This window comes from Tachysurus vachellii, chromosome 2 (genome assembly GCF_030014155.1).
Source record: "Tachysurus vachellii isolate PV-2020 chromosome 2, HZAU_Pvac_v1, whole genome shotgun sequence".
Classification (NCBI taxonomy): domain Eukaryota; kingdom Metazoa; phylum Chordata; class Actinopteri; order Siluriformes; family Bagridae; genus Tachysurus; species Tachysurus vachellii.
Window position 1 is genome coordinate 12,107,089 of NC_083461.1, and position 21,227 is coordinate 12,128,315.

Sequence of the window (21,227 nt, forward strand, 5' to 3'; positions counted from 1 at the left end):
AAAAACTTTATTATTATTATTATCATTATTATTACTACTACTACTTCCACTTCTATTTTCTCCTTTAGAAATTCCTTTGATTCATCCTGTTAATAATTAAGGAACAAACCAGCTTAAGTGCTAAAGTGCTCTGACTATTGAACTCTATGTATACATCCTGGATCTAAGAGAAGGGGCTAAAGTCTTTTGAACTGGGTCATGCTGTTAAAAGCAGTGGAAATTAATGGAAGTGTATACGACACACTGATCGTCCCAAAAGGTACCTGGAGGGCCAGTTGATTGGGGAAATGGTGTCTCCTTCTGAATCAGTCTGGAGTGACCATTGACTATAAGCGCTTAAAACAAGAGTGAATGACCCAGTGTACAGTGTAATGATGAGCGATGGAACGGCATACAATAATGCATACAAAATATGCCAACATAATGATTCAGAACATGACTTACTTTATAAAGTGAAATGTAATGTAAAGAAAAGTAGTAGCAATAGTTACATACTACTGTAATTAATTCATTCTAGTGACTGTGCATACATTAATTATGGTGAAAACATGTGTGCACCTGTGAATAGCATGACACACTGAGATACAACATAAAAGCATAAGTTTTGAAAGTATTGTGGTTGTGCATTTGAATAAAATAAATAAATAAATAAATAAATAACAATGGATATATGTCCGCAGAATGACATGGATATATGATGTGAACAGAAATATATGATATATGATCTTTTACCCTCACAGCAACCAACCCTTCAGCAATGACAGTAATATGACACTAACATGACAACATGGGATGAGAGGCTCTGCCAAGTTATGAAATCTCACCCTGTGCTGTTGCTAATGTTTTAAGGTCAAGTCCTAACCTTCGCCCAAATGAATCAGAAAAAAACAAAGAAAAAAAAGATGATATGTCTGAACCGCAGCAGGGATCAAAATGTCTCAAAGAAATGATCACAAAGGCTTTAACATTTGTTAACTCGGTAATATAAACGGCATAATCTAAAGTTAATTGAAAAATCTACCATGACATTCCATAGTAAGATTTACATGTACAGAAGGTAAACTATTGTTAATTTAAAAGCCCATCCATGCCATTTTACATCCGTGATCTTGAAAATAAGAAAAAAGGAAATTCCAAATTTGTGAAAGCAACATTTAACAGAATTAATTTCTTTATTATAGCAGAGGCACAATGCACCGGTTATTATTACTTTTTCACTGCCCAGAGGCATACGTTGAATAGAATTTAAAAATAATTTTCCTGTGATAAATTTACCACAACAATGAGGATAAACTTTTGAACCCAAAGGCAAGAGCAAGAACAAGATCACACAGAGTAGTTCATGAGAAAGTAATCAAATTTGCTAAGAATGTTAGCTACTGTTGTACTCAAAGCATTCATACATTTCATTTCATGATTTAAAAGAAAGTTTATTGGATACATCACTTCCCTTAATGTGTGGACTTTTTTAAAGGCAAAAAAAAAAAACAACTGGAGGTGTGGATAGACTGCACTGAACATTGTGTCTCTACAGTGCAAAAAAACATGATGGTGGCCACCAGCTGCCAGGCGAGGAGCTAAAACACTACTTTACACAAAAAGCTCTCTCCAATTCAGTATTTGCATGATCCAATATGATGAGCTGCAAGCTACTGAGGGCAAGATCATTAATCCCAATTATGCCAATGTGTCTATACAAGCAAAGATTGGCAGATCAAAAGCACTGGGGTTTTGTATTGGTTGCATTCATCATAAAACCAGAGCAAGTTAGTTTCCATCAGTTTTGTGCACTGAAGGTGGTCTAAAGCACCCATATAAAATATATATACACACACACACACACACACACATACATACATACACACACACTATATATATATAAGCTGTGCTTACCCATGCTTGTGAAGGATGTTGTGGGTCGGCTGGTGACTAAATAAATCCCCAATAGAAGCCACTTGCTTGGCAGGTCGACTTGCTTTGGGTGAGTCAGTCACCTCCTGTTCCCTTTGGGCTCTGGTCTCCCCTGAAGTGTCTATGTAAGGGGCAGAGTGGTCTGGAGCTTCTCCTTCTCCATGCATTCTTCCTCGATCGAGTGCCCTTTTCTGGTTTTCCAGATTCATCCTCCTCTCATGCTCAGAGAAAACCTCACCCTTCTCCCTGCTGTACTCCGGCTCCACATTGGCCGAAGCAGGGATTCTACTTGCCCGAACGTTGTCAGTGTTGGCATTATGCTCCACCTCATCTTTTCCTTCCACTTGCCCCCTGTACTGGCGCTCTGAACCCTCAGGGTCCCGTCGCATTCTGGAGTAAAGACCGGCATGGTCTGTGTCTGCCTCTTCATCCAGTAAGATGCGGTAGCGCTCACAGAGCTGGCGTCTGCGTTCGGCCTTGTAGCGGGCGATGCGATCAGCCTTAGACTCCAGCTCGACTGTTACAGCAGAACCGGGGTTATTAGTCGTCTCAGTTTGAGCCATACGCGTCTCCATTTGGTTCCGGTGTGGGGTCACACTACCAGAGCTGTGAGGGTCTGACATTCCAGACTCATCTTTGATAAAGTGCTGAACAGGAACTGAATAATAAAGTAAATTACAGTATGGTTTTAACTTCATTTAAACAACACAACAGGAGGAGAACAAAAGCTATTACAAATTTTGAATCAAACATGCACTTTAAAAATGAGCAGGGTTGCCAGCTCTACTGGAAAATCTATCCTTATGGTCACAAAACTCAAAGTGATCGACCAAAACACTGAAATAATGTATAATATAATCCAATATTTTCAAAGTAAAACCCAAATAATTTTCACACTTTAATTACCTCCAAAATTTCAGTGCATGTTGTAACGTGTGAAATCTATTTTCAAGTCCAGAAAAACAAGGACACTGTTAAACAGGTTGGTCTGACATTCGCTTCAACCGAATGTTAAGCTGCAGGCTAAGCAAAGTGATTTTGATCAAACGCAGGTTGTTTACAATTTCCAATTTCATGAAGAAAAATGTTTTATGAACAGCATAAAAGACAGAAGCATTTTTTAAAAGTATATACATGAGCAGTACCTTTGTGATGTGAGTTCTTGCAATGAGAACATTTTATACAAAAATGACTATTTGTTTGCAGGTATTAATAGACGATAATGTGCCATGCATCTGAAAAGCAATTCTGAACTTGAGGCTCGAAAGGAAAAAATAGAGGGGGAAAAAAATAATAATAATAACAGATGAGATTTGTTAAGCAGTAAGTCTTTATTGTGTAACCCTTTACATACAAAACTGATGTGGATATTGTGCAATTAATGCACAGTTCAAAAAGAATTATTCAAAATAAAAGAAAATCATGGACCTGGCAACCCTGATATTAATTCTACTGATTATCAACAATTATACAATAATAATTATTTGTGTAACTACTTTAATATCTTCAGTACCATATATACTGCACGTACCGGCACATGGGTCACACAAGTCATTGGCACGAGTGTATCTGGGAGTGTCTTCCTCCAGTAGCCGATTGGTCACCAGACCAGCACTTGGAAGCGAGAACTGAACGTCGCTGTCAATTCCTTCCAGCCGCCGTGCAATTCGTTCTTTCCTAAAAGGAGTAGGACAGATGGATACAACAGACCGCTGGCATGAAACAGACACATAAATACAGACAAGCTTACAATATAAATCTTCTGCAAGCTTCTAAATTTATGAACATGAGCACCTTACCCATAAACACTGGCTCGGTAAAGCAACAGTTAATTAAAATCTCTCACCTGTTCATGTCCCAGCAGTCACTTTGACTATTACTGATGTGCTCAAAACGTTTCCTTAACTCTGAGACTGCAAAGGAAGATTAAAATATTACATTTATTATTAAGCAAATGAGAAGTAACATGTTTTTAATTACATTTTATTCAAGTTGTGACTAGCTGAAATATTTAATAGGAAAAAAAATACTTTTCCCATGAAACATAATTTACCTCCAGAGTAAATCAGCCTGAAACTAACAAACATTCTGAATACAGCAGAAACATTCAAGACCTCAGACTTTCCTGGCTTTCAAAGTCACAGCTGCTGAAATGAAGCTACAAAAAAAGCCTAAAGCACTCAACCAAACATATTCTGAGTATTCTAAAAGTAAATCAGAAAAATCCTTATTGGATTTTAAATAGCATCACTTGGTTAAACTGTGGCGAATCAAGTGTCCAATCTTGAAGCATTTTTTTATTATTTGGCTGCATTTTGGTTAATGTTACATTTCTGGATTTTGAAACCAATGTTTCAATATTGCATCTAAACCATCAGCTACAGTCCTGTGGGTTTCCCAACTCTAGATAAAGAAACTGACAGCCAGAAAATTAAATGATTAAGTTAAATACATCAGATTAGGCTCTAAATCTCAGTGATTACGGTTACAATTAACCCATTATATCTTTACCTATTTTAGCAGAAAGTATATTTTCCCATTTGTAAACCAAGCTCCAACACATTTAAGCATGTAAGAGGACTTCTTACCTGATGGCTGATGCTTCTGTGACAATTCAACCAAATTCTGTTCTACCATAATTACACTTTAGTCTTTCCCACACAATATGCCTGTGTGGAACAACAGGTGGCTCCAAGCCAACCAAAAATAGGCCATCATCATAGACAGAGCTCAACCCCCAACCCTGCTCTTGCCTCATGGCCAATCAAATATTGTCCAAAAACACTCAACTGATAAATGTAAAAAGACTTTTATTCTATACTTCAAAGGTTGTTCATTAAAAATGACTAAACTGTGCTATTGACTGTCATTGGGGTAGAACAATAAGGATAAATCTGTTAATATACATCTTTATATAATAATACGAGGTACAGATTAAAAAGGACCACTGATGTAAAAGCTCATTCAAAGTAAAGCACACGTTTTAAAAATATATTTTTTTTTATTTTCTCTGCTCGTGAGGTAGGATTTTACTTTCGTGTCCTATCTCAGTTGGATCTAGATTCCTGCACCTCCCCAAAAGAGTTTTTAGACTGATGGTATTCTTAGTCTGTGACCTAGTGAACCAGTATCAGGATGTGTTTATTGATAAGAGACTTCAAAGCACTTCAGTAAGCCAAACTAGATAAGAGCATCTGCCAAATGCCATAATTTTAATGTAAAAGATACATACTAAAAGTTACAAAACATGTCGGTAAAACCCTAGTGACAAGAAAATACAGTTTGGTAGCTTTATTTCCTCAGAGTGTAGGTCCAACAATGAAAAGCAAATGGATCGTGCTATAATGATTACCAAAACAAAATAATCACGGCTCATTTCATCCTGTCAAACTATGCAGAGATTTTGCAATCACCTTTGGGTAGAGAGACAATAGGACTGACATCAACAGTCTTGGTGGTCTGGGCAACGTCGTCTTTATCCTCAGATGATAGCTGTGTCTGAAAACTTCAGTGACAGAAACAAGAAGATTAAAGAGTTAAATCGTTTAAGCTAAAAGTCACACGATAAGTGAAACGCAAGCCAGCGAATAGTGAAAGTCAGCACAAAATTTGTGCAGGAAAAAAAAAAGTCAGTGTCATCGTTTTACCGCAGAGAGGAAACATTAGCAGAAGCATGTCCTGGTAGAGGAGACTGAACACTGTGGAATTCTATATCCAGCTAACAATAGTGTTGTTTCCCAACTATATTACTGTACTGTGCTATAAACACCACAGTGGCCGCAAACAAGGTCACTGACATGTTCAGGATTGCACAATGAAAGAACAAAAACAAACACTTTTCAAACAGTGAACACAGTATGCACCCTGTATATGAGCTCAGAAAATTATACAAAAACATTTTTGGGTGGATATGAAAAATATACAAGAGGGAAAGTGAAGACACACCACACAAATGTTCAAACAAATCAGATCGTTTACTTTAAAGAAACACACTAGACAGGACTTTTGGTAATGCTGAGCAGTGTTTTCTACATGATCAAAGCATTTATCAGGATTAGCAGTAAGGATAAAAGGTGAGCCATTGTTTCTCTCATCTAGCAGAGCCTTACATCACAACTATTAAAAAAAAAAAAAAGAAAACACAACTAATTTTTGCTGATAATGCCCTGAGCAATTGTATTATTGCACAGTCTGAAATATATCTTGATCTTAGAAATTACAGCAGTGACATATTTCACAAAAGAAATAATTGAGATGCCATGAAGCTTGGGAGATACAGATATACATTATTGGGAATAAATTGTTAGCACCCTATTTCATGGTGTTGATGTTTATTTTATGAATTCTGCATTAGTGCAACAGTGCAAAGTTTTTTTATATTTCCAACCATTACTTTCCAAACAAAAAATGTATTGAAACAGAAAAATGGTTGTATGCCAGTAAATCATACATAATATGCAACAGAACAAAAACATTGTGAAGGCTGCTTGGTTTTGCATGCAAAAAACCATTAAAAAAAAAAAAAAGACATTAAAAAGAAGCAAATGCAAAAGTCCCATTAGAACAAATTTCTAATATACTGACCAGCCAATAGTCTTAAAGATCACTTTGTTTAGTTTATTACTGCTTACCACACTTTATACTACACTTTAGTATCTTTGTTTTACATCATTTTATACATAATTTCTTTAGAAAGTGAACAGAAAACACTCACCCAATAACAAGAACATTAACTAAGAGGTTTAGCGTCACTAAAATAAGCAGGTCAGAGCAATCGTGCATTATAGACAGGAATGATAAGAACTGATAAGAGATAAACTGAGCTAAAACAGTCTAAAAGCTTTCTCGCAAAAAGCAGCAAATACCAGATCTGCTTCTAAAGCACCAATATGTTAATAATTTATATTGTTCTGAACTACGCTTTCAAATTCCAGTGATACCAAGTAATGTAAAGATCTCTATAGATCTCTTAAAGCTAAAATTAATGACTTATTCATGCAAATATTTCTATATGCTCGATCTAGTTATGTGAAAGAAAGCAGGTTGCAGCTAAATGATGCTTTACTACAGATGTGTTTCCACCACTTAATTTCCCCAAGAATGAAGAACGTAAAAGCAAAAATCGCTTACCTAAAAGCCCTTTGTTGTAGCTTGGGTCTGGCAACTTTGCTGACGGCCTCCCCTGTGATTCCTGTTGACAAGAATAAAACAGGATTCTTTAATCTGAAAACAATACTGAAAGGATTACAATTTACATGTTAACTAAAAGCACATTCAAGAGCTAAATACAGCCCAAAAACTAACCAGAAGCAGGAAGAGAATGCGATGATCGCATTCTTGAGACATACTGCAAACAGTTTTCACCTCATAAACACATGAAATACATACTGGTTCTGTTTATTCCAGCAAACAGCAAATGTTCACAACAAAAAAGAATAATAACCAAATATCTGTACATAATTTCTACACAAACTACTCAAGCAAAACCCATGTTTTGGAAATGGCTACATCAGAAAATCGATCGCTGTTCAATATCTTTATACTCAAATAAACTCTATTATCTTAAAATACGGTTGCAACAACAGATTAGTATGGATGATGTTCTCTGTGACTGCTTGATCAATGAATGAAAGATTTGAAAGATGTCATCCGTATTCACACCGCCCCATCAATGCTTTTCATGTTTGATCTATGTAATTATGTGCACTATAAACTAATGAGAAGAAAGAAATAAAAAGTATTAATTTTATTTAAATTTGGTTAGGGCTGGTATGGGGATACATTGGTGTAGTGTTGTTCCTTATGGCTCCAGTGTCAACAGCTCAAAAATAATGCCAGTAGGTGGCATGGCTACTTTAAATGAATCCCTAGTCATAACTGTGTGTGCATTTTTGTGTGTGTATACTCTTAAAAATCAAGGTTCTAATATGGTTCCATGTCAAGGTTTAGGGTTCTGTGAAGACCCATTAACATCCATGAAACATTTCCATTGCACAAAAGGTTTATTGTAGAGACTAAAAAAACGTTCTTGATGGCACTAAGAGAAAAAAAAAGTTCTTTTAAAAAAACATTTATTGAAAGGTACTTTTAAGTGTGTGCATGTGCACGAATGGTGCTCTGTGATTCTGGATTATCTTGGTCCAACACAACCTTGACCAGGAAAAAAGATGTACTGAAGATAAATGACCGGATGAACGAATTAATGAATAAAATGTAATAAAGAACCAAACACAAATCTGTGCAACAGTCCAAAGACTTATGTTTTAAAGAAATATATTACATGTTGAATTCGCAGTTCTACAAGTACAAGAAAAATGACCCAGATGCCGTTCACTCCCATAACACACACCTTTTATTGCTTTTAGTGAGTTCATTTAATGTGCAGAGTTCATTCTAACACCTGAAACAATAACATTTCTTATACAAGCAAACGATTAATACTATGCAAGTATCATATGACAGTTGAGCTCCACTGTCTTTCCATTTAAATTCACACACACACACCTTATCCCAAATCTACCCTTTTATATAAAGGAAGCTTTAACATTGATAGGTGGGTCAGTGTTACAACTCCCTCACTTGTTATAAACATCATTTGAGATGGCAGAGGGAACAAGAGCTCTGGAGATTCTCTCAGGACTCAGTGTTTTTGTATTGAGTGTTTTCACAGCTGGGAAGAGTATCCCCTAAAAACATTCCTCACTGCCTACAAATCTCCTTTCCACTCCCGAAGCACAGCGCCAGCTGATCAGGCAAGAGTGTGGAGAGATGGAGAGGCTAAGAGACAGACAAAAACACACAGAGAGCAAAGAGAAAAAAAAAATCACATGCAAACTGAAGATGTCTAAAGAAAACTCTTACCTACTCATTGTTTATTCCTAGTTGCCAAAGTTAAGTATCATGTGCAGTCCTAACAGTAACAGTTGCTTCACACTGCTAATATGGATCAGCACTAGAACAACAGATGGCAATCCACATCTGCCTCATCAGGCTTGCAGCCAGAAGCCTTAAAGGCGTTTGTGTTTGTAGTGAATAATGCTGTCTAAGAAGTGACTCAATGATGTGGACATTAAAAGCGTTTCTGTTTGATACACGCCCCCCAAATACACACACACACACACACACACACACACACACACACACAGTAAAATTTGAAAACCAAAGCATCAAGAGAAATTTAAAAAAAATATTTCTAAAGGGATCTAGAGCTAATCTAACTAGAAATGGACAACGTTTCTACCCCTCTGATCAGATGCAAGTATGAATCAAGAGCTCTGGACACTTGCTTTCATATGTTTTATTACTCTATGGTTCTTATATCAACTGTAATTAATTTATATATGGTTCATGAGCTGAGCTAAGAGGCACTGCTAAGAGGCTCTGTTTGGTCTGGGGGTAGAGACTATTTCTGGATCAGAAATACATAAAGCCTGAAATGAGGAAAGTAGCAAGATCCATTTTTTAGACAATATTACAATTATCATACATGTTTTAGGTAATTTCTTTAACAGATTACATACATCTATTATATATTATTACTGATCGATGCCATGGTTCTGCATATACTTTAAAATCACATGGCCTGAATGGAAGAATAAATTGCACTGTTTGATGCTGCCAACAAAAACCCCACACAAATAATCACAAGCTTTTCTCTCAGTGAGACACTTGCACATGTTTTTGTAAAGTTAGACATTGAGGTCCCAAAAAGCTCTATGCATAGGGGAAATGAACATTTAAAAAATGTTCCCGAGATATTTCACCCTTAGTTTATATTATTTACGTTTTTTCAGATTACCTTAAACAATGACTGACAAAAAAAAGGACGTATTGAAGTCATTCTCACGGCTGGATCAGGAAGCTGTCGCAAGGTCACATGCAATCAACTCTAACAGGAAACATGTTGAGCACGTCACACACGTCACTGTTGCCAAACTGGGAGCCAAAGTTGGGAGAGATGACAGTGTTTATGAAAAATGTTTTGATCGTGCAGAGGATTTTTTTTGCATGATCACCAGAAATTCTTGGTGATCTCTTCTATTTTAAAAGTCAAATTCAAACTCTGTGCTTTAAGATATAAACTGAGTACTTGCATTTAATTCCACTGACGAATCAAAGATTTGATTTCCTGATTTCATTTCGGTGAGCAGCTTTACACCTGTGCGATACAGCTAAAGGATCATTAACAATGTCAAAGACCATGGTAAGTGGGTATAAGGAAATAAACAATTTCCCTGATTTTGCATGTATTGGGAAATTACCTCAAAAATTGTTCGGGTGTAAGAATGCAAGGAGGAGGAGGAAGGAACACAGTAAATTCTTTCTCTTTGTAGGTAATAAAACCTCATACTTACATGGTCCACCAAAATAAAAAGATTCACCTACTGACATGTAACTGTGATTTAGGAGAAAACCAAAGAACCTCATGGAGATATGGGGAGAACATTCACAACAACAGCGAACTGAGCTCGATGAAACAGGAAAAACCTGGAGCTGTGTGGTAGCGAAACGACCTGCTGTACCCGCATGCTGCCCCCAAAAATAAACTCATGCAGTCTTTAACCACGGTACATCAAAGCGTCACAAGATATATTCCAAGACGTACCACAATCCATACGAAGTTTTAAGTGGGTATCAACCAGCAGTATTTTCCTTTAAAACTAACACAAAAAAAAGATCATAAACAAGGCTAATATTTCTATGAGCATCTCAAATCGTCTGCTTGGCTCTCAGCCCAGAAGCTAATAATACAGTCTGGTGTGACAATTAATGGCATGCCTGCTATTCTACAGTTCCTCACACACACACGTAACACACACACTGCCACACCCCCTCTCATATCTGAAAAAGACAAACCACAGCCTTGTAGCATTAAAAGTCAAATTACTGTATTGGTCATGTCATCTATGGGACACTAATCTTTTTTATTATTGCTGTACTGATTTCTTTTATTGTGAGATACCTCATATATTCTCTGCACACCTGGTTTAGGAAACTGACAGTCATAGATACTATTCTGAAGTAGAGATAACACTGAAGGAATGTGAAAGTCACGCAGGCTTATGTGATAAGTCATGCTACAAGCATCTGGAGTCATTAAGTGTGAGACAGAACATGTCACAGCCTGGTTAACACCACATAATAAAAAGAGTATAGAGGAGTTGTGCATGTTGTAGTTTGGCTTATTTTTTTTCCTTGTTATCTAAGTGAAAGCAAAAAGTTCAAGATGTTTGAAGCCAATATCAGAAGAAAAAAAAAAACAACAACATTTTGTGCTGCTTTAACTGGACAATACAATAGAAATAATACCTAATGTGAAAAAGAATTAGAGTCGTGCTTTTTTCTTCCAACTACTGGGTTAGCACGGCAGCTGGGTCTTACTGCCGCACATGGCGCTGCTAATATTGGATTAGCTTTCTAGGGACACAGGATTAACCCGTTGGGAACTGCGTCATTTCAATATCTATAGCCACTTACATCATGAGTCAAATTAAAAGCATCCGTGTCGAAACATCTAAGAATACAAGACTACTTTAAAGGCAATACATGACGAAGGCCAGCATGAGAGTTCATACTGGGACAGTTGAGCTGGTGAACATATGGACACAATAAACCCATGTGACAGTCTAATCACTTCAAGCCAGCACTGTTTTATGGATTCGTTCATGAGTGCATTATAGTCTGACAAAGGTTTAATAGTTAAGAGTGAGACTGACGGTGTAGCATTAACACTCTCCAACACATGTTCTGAATTTCTCAGAGTTTAACCAACCAGAAGACCAACTCGACACGGCAGATAAATGAAAAGTCATGTCCCACTGCAAATACTCACAACGGCCAAAACAAAACCATAAAACTACAATTTGGCAACGGAACAGTGAAAACTCTGCAGACGCTTTTAAAGTCAAACAGACGCTGCCACAGATATACCAGAAAAATGTGCTTTAAATTCAACTACTGAATAAATCCCTATGGGGAAAAAAGTATCGAAACGCCAAGATATTTGCAATGGGCTTCACCATTTCTTGCTTTCTCTCTCTCTTTCTCTCAGTCTCATGTACTTAATCAGCATGTCCTTGGAGGCTACATCTGCAGCATAAAAAAAAATAAATAATTCTAAACCACAGCAGCCTAATAAATGCTACGCACAGTAACACACAATGCACAGTAACAGGACAGTCCCATCGCCAAACCACCGCTCTCCTCCACTCACCTTGACAGCACTTGACATGGCTAAGATAGTTGGCAATCCACACGTTCTGATACATTTTGGGAAAAAAAGATAAAGAGTAGGCTGCAATGAGGACAGAAAGAGAGAGAGAGAGAGAGAGAGAGAGAGAGAGAGAGAGAGAGAGAGAGAGAGAGAGAGAGAGAGAGAGAGAGAAAAGGACAAAAATGGGAATAAAGGAGGACAAGAAAGAGGTGGTGGTGGAGGAGGAGAGAAAGAGACGGAGTGAAGGAGGAGAATACAGGGAGGGGACTGCGGGGAGGCAGCAGCGGACTTCAAGGTGATGCAGACTCGCCTGCTGGAGTCCTCGGACAGTCAGCCAGAAAGAGAAAGAGAAAGAGAGAGAGAGAGAGAAAACAGTGAGAAGAAACCAAGAGGGGCTGAATATGAAGCAGAGAGTGATAGCATTAGCGTAACAGAGAGAGGGCAGCGGGATGAACAATGTGGAACAGCTCCTCTGAAAGTGCACTCGTTTAAACGCATTTGTCCGTTAGAGCTGGCTCAGTATCTGCATAGAGCTGGATCAGAGCCTACTGACTGCTGGCAGAACAGCGAACAAGCTAATGCAGCACTGTGCTAAGCTGCTCAAATAATGCTAATCAGATTACGGAATTGAAAGGGGAAGGGTGTGTGTGTGTGTGTGTGTGTTTGTGTTTCAGCCACAGCTGAAGAAGAGAGTGAGCAACAGAGAAGGGAATGGATCGCCTCATAGGGATGAGAAATTCCACTGAGCAATGACACGAACAGCACTAGTGCAGAAAGAGAGACACTGATCATAGAATGACAAGAACCATCTGGGGGGGTTCATTCATGCCCTACATTCACTTTACCTATAAACAGAGCAGCTTGCTGCAAAAAAAAGAAAAAAAAAAAAAAAAAAAAAAGTAACTGCATTCCTGTTGCAACACCCCATAATATTACAAGGCCACATGTCAAAATTAATTACTAGGACAATGAGCTCAGTACTGTATCGCTCCATACAGTATGTCATCTTAAAACACATACACACTTACGTTTAACACGTTTTATGTTTGAACACTGACACCACATTATATAGTGATGAAACATTTACCCCATTAGAGCTGCTGTCTCAGTCCCTAAAGCATTTCTTCTACTTAATTCTTTGATTTACAGACTACAAGCTCTAGGCCAAGTTTGTCTGGTATTTCTATCCACATTTGGTGCTGAAGTATAAAGCAACAAATTCCAATTTTCTGGCGCTTGAATCAAGTAAACTGTAAAATGTCCTATTTTGGAATTCTAAAGTAGCTTCTTCCTCTTTCAGGTTCTTCATAGGATTAGGAGGATTAATTACTTCATAGATGGTGATTATTCACTATATGGCCAAAAGAATGAAGCGCATTTAAGTTCTTGTCGTTCCAGAGTTTGTCACCTATTTGCTGTTATAATACGCTCTAGTCTTCAGGAGGAGACTATGCTATATTTTGGAAAGCGATTGTAGTGATTTGATCATTCAGCCACAAGAGCATATTAGTGAGGTCACAATTTAGTGAGGTTACAATTTAGTGAGGTCACAATACATCCTAAAAGGTGTTCATTGGGGTTGAGGGGTTGAGGTTTCTATGGAGAAGACTATGGATCAGTGGAGACCAATCAATTGAATATATTGATTGAATTTTTGAATATATAGTGTCACAAAACTTCAAGGTATAAATTTCAAGGCTCGTTCCCTTACTGTGCTTGGCAGCATACAGCGACAGCCTGTACAATTGTGTGCTTCCAACTTTGTGGCAACAGTTTGGGTTAAATAAACAGTAGGTGTGATGGTCAGGTGTCCAAATACTTTTGGTATATAATGTATTACATAAAACAGTAATAGCTGTGTTCTATATACAAGATTATGTCTTTAAGAACAAGAGCAACATTGGAAAAGCTTTGAAACGAAGTAGTGTTCCTCACAGAGAAAACTCAGGGAACTCACATCCTCCAAACAAGCTATAATGACAGGTCCTGCTACATGGATACAGACACAGGAACTCAACCAAGGTACCGATAGATCTGTGTTCAGATTATTGATTGTACCTGCACCAAAGTGCTTTACCACAGCGGAGGTTGAAATGTCAGCAGTGTCAATATGGTCTGTAAATGCTTACTTTGTCTATGCATACTGACATGATCTCAATTAGAATTGTACTTAACTATGTTCAGAACTGGGTTTTGTAATCCTGCTCTTTGAGAGTTATTTTTTTGGTTTGTTCCGGCTGGCGAGGTACAAAGAAAAATAAATAAATAAATATTAGGTGGTCCAACCACCAGAAATATTGAAACTATCCAAAATAAGGCAGTCGCATGATGAAGTTAATAAACATGGTCTTTAATCATCATGCTTTACATCTGACTTGTGCCTGCAGGTGTCTTCTGCAGAATCCCAATCCAGATGCACAGCTCTAGTCTAAACAAAGATGCCCTAAAAACCTTTTTGGAAAGCGTTCTTTAAAATCTGTTTTTGTATTTAAATAAATTGCAATTTTAGAGCACATTATCATTATCTATCCCTAGTACAGATGACGAGCTTGTCAAGTTCATCGGATGGCTCCGACATAGCCAGCAGGAATGCTTGCCATTTGAAAAAAGTGTCAGTAAAGGAAAGCATAGACAAAATATGATATAAAACAGAACCGTGGTTAAAAGATAAATGAATAATAAACATAGACAGAGGGAGGGGAGGTAAAATGAGACCCAGCTGCAATGTATAAAAGGATCAAAGAAAGAAGTGGACCTGCAAGAGAAAAGTGGGTAGAGAGTGTGATATGGATAAAGGGTTACAAGAGCGCTGATGAGAGGTCAGGCACTGGAGCACATGCAGAATGGCATTTAGCCTAGACTATTTCTGGCACATTATCCTGCCTGCAATGTTTCCACTGCAACACTTATCATTCAAACACGCTCTCATACAGACATGGCTCCTGCAGAAACTGGGCGAGATCTCAGGAGAGCGGAGAAGTGAAGCTTAGCACAAACGAATATTGTCACTCAAATCTACATGAGTACTTCCCTTCTAGCTGAAACCCTGCAATACAGCAGGATGTGAAGGTAGTGTAAGAGATCTTAACCCCCCTTTCAAGAACTATTATAGAACACAATCTGACGAGATCAAAGACATTCCACAGCGTGAGCTAATGCTCCAAATAATCAGCACTTGAGATGCTATAAGGTCGTGACTAAAACCCACCACTGACTATATGATGTCAGGGTACAATTGGAGCCTACTTAGTGGTTTATTCCTCTGCGGTGAGGATGTCTACACTTCTCATTAGACATAATAAACTCTATAAGACAGTCCTGTTCGAGCATGTGCCTCAAGAGATGCATTGCATACGCATGACCTCATTCCATTATGTAAAATGCATTGTTAAAGGTTGATGGCACATGCACGAGTGCCCATGGGTGCACACAAGGGTACAGATTTTCAGCTTGGCCTCATGATGCTTATGTGATACTCCACAGGGGAGTAAATCTGTAAACGAGATCCAATTGAAATTGAGACAGTAAACTCAAGCACACAGCTTAAGAAGGATACAAGCACCAGTTAAGCCAAAGGTGACTGATTACATGTAACCTGGATTACAAAACCTGATGACAATATTTAAAATATATGCATCATCAGGTATTTTCTTCTGGATTACTTATTTACCTTTTTAGACATCAGGGAGCCCAAGTTTATTACTTAGGATTTTAATCATTAGACTGTTAGATTGAAAGATATTTATATATTTTATACTTATACAAAGAAGAAAATGGAGTAATTTGAAATAAATACAAAAATATAAGAAAGCAACAAATGCAGCTCAAGTCAAATTATATGCATGCAGTGTCTGTCATGTCATGTTTTAACCCACTGGAAAACCATTTACAGGCAGCTTAACTGATGCAGCTTCTACACAACAAATATCCGCATACGGAAAAAATCATGTGTTGCATAGCAACATATCAAAATTTCACTTAGCAAAGTATTTTCACATAGCTAACATCTACTACTATGCTATTTGAATACAACTGAAGCAGAGGCACTAAATCATTGTATGTGAATATGCTGAGTATAGCACACTTAATTGTACTGCTTTCATGACAAATAAATGACTTACTAGACTCCTGATATTCCCAAAATTCAATCAGGCCTGCAAGTCATGTGATGGCGCATTACAGTAATGTGAGTTTTCTTGGAATGCCTGCTGTATTCTCACTTGCAAGGTAACTTTTAAAGAACAAGGTAAAATCTTTATTTATATGCCTGTGTTACTAAATTGCATTTCCTATTGACTTGCATTACATAGGAAATTTATTCAAACATAAGTGTTAAAGGTTATTGAGGTTAAACGATGCTAGTGTACGACGCCTACAGAACACCTTCATGAAAGTTTTATATGTTGCAATACAGGGTAATTTATCAGGCTAATTACATTGAATGAGGCACGTGAAACTAAGCATTAAATCAATTAATCAATGACTCTTTTGTCCTTGCATAGATCTACAGTTTATGACTTTATTAAGGCAGTATCTGATGTTGGAAGGGTGGTTGGAGATCATTGAGATTGAACCAAATAAAGATGCATTTCCTAACAATGTGTTTGTTTGTAGCTTTCAGAATTACATCCACATGAAGTTGACCACGACGAATGCAGTCGAATTTCAAATGCAGAAATTTCATTTGATTTCATGATTTTGTAAAGATGTGCATTCTGTAATGGAAATACTTTTGTTATGCTGTCACTTGTTCACTATCTTCTTGACAGTTACACAGATAACATTATACTATGATATTAAATGTCTATCTTAAGTCTATCTTGCCAAAACGTGCATCTTATTACTCCAGTACAAACCAAAACATGCCACTTTGGAGTTGTGGTTTACTCAGATCTCAGTCTGGCTCCACATAGAGAAACAAACTAATGATCTCTGTGAAAAATCGAATCTTATGAAATGTTTGCGTTCACTGCCGTGTTGACTTTGCTAAAGAAGCACATTTAAGACAAGCTTATGTGAATAATGCTCGCATAAAAAAACTACATAAAATACTACAAGATTATTCTAAACTGAAGTATGATTAAAAAATAGATCAAAAGTATTTCAAAAGTAATCAGATGACATTGCACTCCTTAAGCAATCTAAATGATTAAAGATGTAATCAGTATTGTAATCATGTAACTTGAAATCAGTACCAGATTCTATCAGGACACTTCCTCAGTAGTCTATCCAAAAGAGGTTGGCTGTTGTGACTGATTACAGCATTTGTTTGATGCAAGCTGGTAAACCAAAATTATTAGAAATGGAACATTATAATGCAAATACCAAGCTTTTATAATTGTTTTCATGGTAAGATACTTACAAGAGACCTGGATAGTAACACTAGAGGACCTAATATCTGTGAGTATGTGCAGGAGCTAGACATCACGATGAATATTGTTTATATACTTACAATCACTCACGGCTGATGCAAATCTGTAAGTAGCATTAGCACACAGCTAGCCAGGTAGTGATCAACTAGGAAACTAGCCAACATTTGTCACATAAAAGATATGATGGATTTCAAGTCTTTGTTTTCATTTTCATACTTTTAGTGATGACTTCCAACAGTATCCCCATTCAATTAAATGTGCCACAGCAAGCCAAGATTTTGTTCAGCACCAGCATGCAGGTAAGCTGAATGAGTCTGGTCATTACATTGTTAGCCTCTAATGTAGCATTTTAGACCTACGATCCAGTAAAGATTGAAGCTGTTGAGCCTATTTATGTCAAGTAACAATAGGTCTTATGTGAAATCTTCCCCAAACAGCTGTACATGCTACTGTTTAAATACTGCAAAAATGGTGCTATGGAAACAAAACTGTATAATCAATAAAAAATCATCCAAAATTAACCTTTGATGCTATTGTGCAAATTATTTGTGTCCTTATGATCTTAATGATAAAAAAAACTTCAGGGATTCACTTGAGATAGATCCTACCTAAGTTACCCCAAAACAGTGTAAAATATAACAGAGCAGTTACGCATTTTAAATAATGTGTTTGAAGCCATTACAACAAATACAACAACAAAACTTTGGATAGTCCTTTCAACTACTGTACCAGTTCCTTCCCTATTTATGGAGTGAAGTCGAATCAACATGGCCATGCACCATAAAGTGCCTCTTCTTTACACATGCGTGACTTTATAATGGTTTTATGTTAATGCTTAAGTACAGTATTGTGTAATCTACAACAGGCATATATTGGATTTTTGCTAATTCAACTCATTTCTGTATGCTGGCCAGCTTGTTGCTATTGCTACTTGGTAATATCTATTGTTCAGCTTGTTGCTCACTATTGTCTGCTGGCTAGAATGTTGGCAAGACTATTTGCTATTGTATGCCAGCTAGCTTGATTTCAACACTGCACTTCATTGCCCTCCTTCTACCTTGTTACTTGCTAATGTTCTCTGTACTGTAATTTCAGTCCAAAGATTTTGAATGAACGTTTGAATTTCACTACAGTAGAGCACTACCAATAGCCACTCAAGGCTATGGCTTTCATGCTCTTCTCAATATTCCCTATATTGAATGTACTGAAGTGGGAAATGATTTTACTAGAACTTGCTCCGAACTAGACACCATGAACACAAATCAACCCGTTATGTTCGATTATATTTGTGTGTTAATTTTAAGTAGAACAAGTCCTACGCTCTCTGGACATTGTAGAAGAGATGAAAGATAAAGAAAGAAAAAAATGGTGTGACCAGGCTGTGTCTTTAGGTTGAAATGTGCTGAACAATTTACTTACTGAGAAAATTTTAGATGAACTGTGCTCACTGTGTATGTATAATTGTTATGCAGAGGGACAGGATGGAGCTGTGGGGTCTCCAACAGAGCGCTGGCCCATCAGCAAACAGCGAGACATTCCAACATCCAGGATGAGAGCTGACAAGGGAGATATTCTTACCAGAGCTTGTGGAAATCTGGACTCGGATCTTAGCTTCATATCACAGGGTGGTTCATCTGATCTTTCTCACATCAAAGTGAGTGCAAAGGGTAAGGCAGGGGGCTGAAGTTACACTGGAAGACTGTACAGTTGGAATGGGCAGCACTGTGAGACTACACATGAAAGGGTAATTTGACTAAACACTAAATTAGGGTTGCTTGACAACAGCGTGTTGGTTTTCCTGTTCAAACACTCCCGAGTCAAATCAGCAGTTTATTACCAAGTCTAGAAGGTAGGAGTTCAAGAAAATCTCCAAAATGTGCTAGAATGTAACAGTTGAGGATTAAAGTTTTGCAGTCAGCAACTACAACAAACTGATGACTGGGTACTGTGTCACAATTTCATGTTAGGATGAGGCATGTGGGATGTGGTAGCCTAGTGGTTAAAATGTTAGACTACTGATTGGAAGGTTGGGCCAACACTGGGCGTCTGAGCAAGGTTTATGCTCAGTTGTATAAAATGAGATAAAGGATGTATAAGGGGGTTGACTTACAAATGCCGTAAATGTGAGTCATGATGTACAGTAGGATTAGACGGTTATTTCATCACTGATTAAAATGTATTTTTCCCCATCATACTGTCCACCTGGTCATCTTTTTATTACCTTATCAAATTACTTGTCCCAATAACTCACATCCATTTTTTTTTCCAGGAGCCACTTTCCCAAAATTTTTTAAAGTACCCACATCATTGCCCTCATTTTTTCCAAGCAAAGAACAAAGACTGCACTAAAAACCTTTGATTGTGCAATCAAATCTACCATAAATAATGGCATGTTGCTGGCTGTTACTGAACTGTTTTTAGTGCAGCACACAAAAATGCTATTTAGTTTTTTTAGACAATATCATGTACTATATCATGTATATTGACAGTGTAAGAAATTTATTGGAAAGCTCATTCTGGAAAATATCTTTCAAAGAACATTTAGGAGATTTTGTAATACATTTTGTAATACATTCATCCATTTTATTTTAGCACAGGCTTAACGATTTTTTTAGAGTAGGTCATCATACTGTGAAAATGTGAAGACTTGATAGATTTGTATAATAAATGAGCTAGACACAAGGAACCCAGCTGACTGTGGTTCCTGTGGTGGTTACAGCTTTAATTAAGCCAGGAACTACTAGTAGTTTTCCACCCTGACTACTGGCAAGCTTTACAGGATGATCAACCCAGTATGCAATACCTGTGCTTCGTTAGCAAGTGATTGCTATATTTGGTTTTATATTTGATGCAGAGCAGTCCAGCTGGCAGAATAACCATGTAGATCTCATTACTCTTTAGTTCTTTAAAAGAACCCTGGTTGGAAACTTTTTTGTCACTTGCTTTCCAGTCAGCACTGAGAGAGCAACTTGAGTCTAATAAATATACAGTAACTGGTGCAAGTCCATTCAGAACTTCATTGACCTTCAGTGGGCAAAATGCAACAAACAGTGCAAGGTCAAGGAAATGCTTTTCACATTTCCAAAATGATCACACATCAACACACCTCTACCTATTGCCCCAATAAGGAGAGATGTTTCCTGAGTGGCTGCCTCGCTCAACAGTCCATTCTTTTCCCTAGCTCGAAGCTTGTTTTGGTCACTGATGTAAGTGCACCCACAGGGCTACATGAGGCATGCATTTGTGTGTGTTTGTGTATTAATCAGAGCCAGAAAAAGCATCGGTGACCCAATGACCATGCAACTAGAATAGGCTGGTGTATAACTGGTGTATATGTTGAATATAGCGTATAGGATGGGGAAATTTCCTTTTAAACAAATAGTCAGTTTTCCTAAAGGTGAAACTATACAAATGGGATCAAAAAAAGACAATGACAAAAGTGCCAGTAAACAGTATACTAGTGAAAGAGTAAAACAGGATTAAATCTCTAAAAGGGGTATATGAGAGAATGACAAGGATTAGGAGGACAACAGCATGTTGTCAATGATGCATTCTAAATAAAATTGTGTGTAGTGCTTTAGGTGAGCTCATAAAAGATCATAAGAGAAATCTCTGCCATCAATGACATCTTTATTGTATATAAGGTTGTTGAAAACACAGGAAGGGATTGTTTTATCAGCATCATCCTCTATATTACACATATTTATTATATATTACTCTAATTTATGTCA

The 21,227-nt window shown here is 37.4% G+C and overlaps 1 protein-coding gene across 13 annotated transcripts in view; it reads right to left on the reverse strand.

Annotated features, from left to right (window-relative positions):
* Positions 1 to 21,227, reverse strand: part of LOC132863955 (supervillin-like) — a 66,466-nt gene that overhangs the window by 32,108 nt on the left and 13,131 nt on the right. For 5 of the 13 annotated variants that reach the window (XM_060897132.1, XM_060897123.1, XM_060897097.1 and 2 more), the window contains exons 1-7: positions 12,125 to 12,230; positions 7,042 to 7,102; positions 5,325 to 5,416; positions 3,758 to 3,824; positions 3,443 to 3,588; positions 1,894 to 2,569; positions 264 to 335 (exon numbers count right to left, since the gene is read on the reverse strand). In XM_060897132.1, the coding sequence (XP_060753115.1) occupies positions 264 to 335; positions 1,894 to 2,569; positions 3,443 to 3,588; positions 3,758 to 3,824; positions 5,325 to 5,416; positions 7,042 to 7,102; positions 12,125 to 12,179 (1,169 nt within the window). In that variant the 5' untranslated portion in view covers positions 12,180 to 12,230. Of the gene's footprint in view, positions 1 to 263; positions 336 to 1,893; positions 2,570 to 3,442; positions 3,589 to 3,757; positions 3,825 to 5,324; positions 5,417 to 7,041; positions 7,103 to 12,124; positions 12,232 to 21,227 lie in introns of those variants that run through there. The other 8 variants (XM_060897080.1, XM_060897089.1, XM_060897067.1 and 5 more) reach the window with 6 other exon arrangements.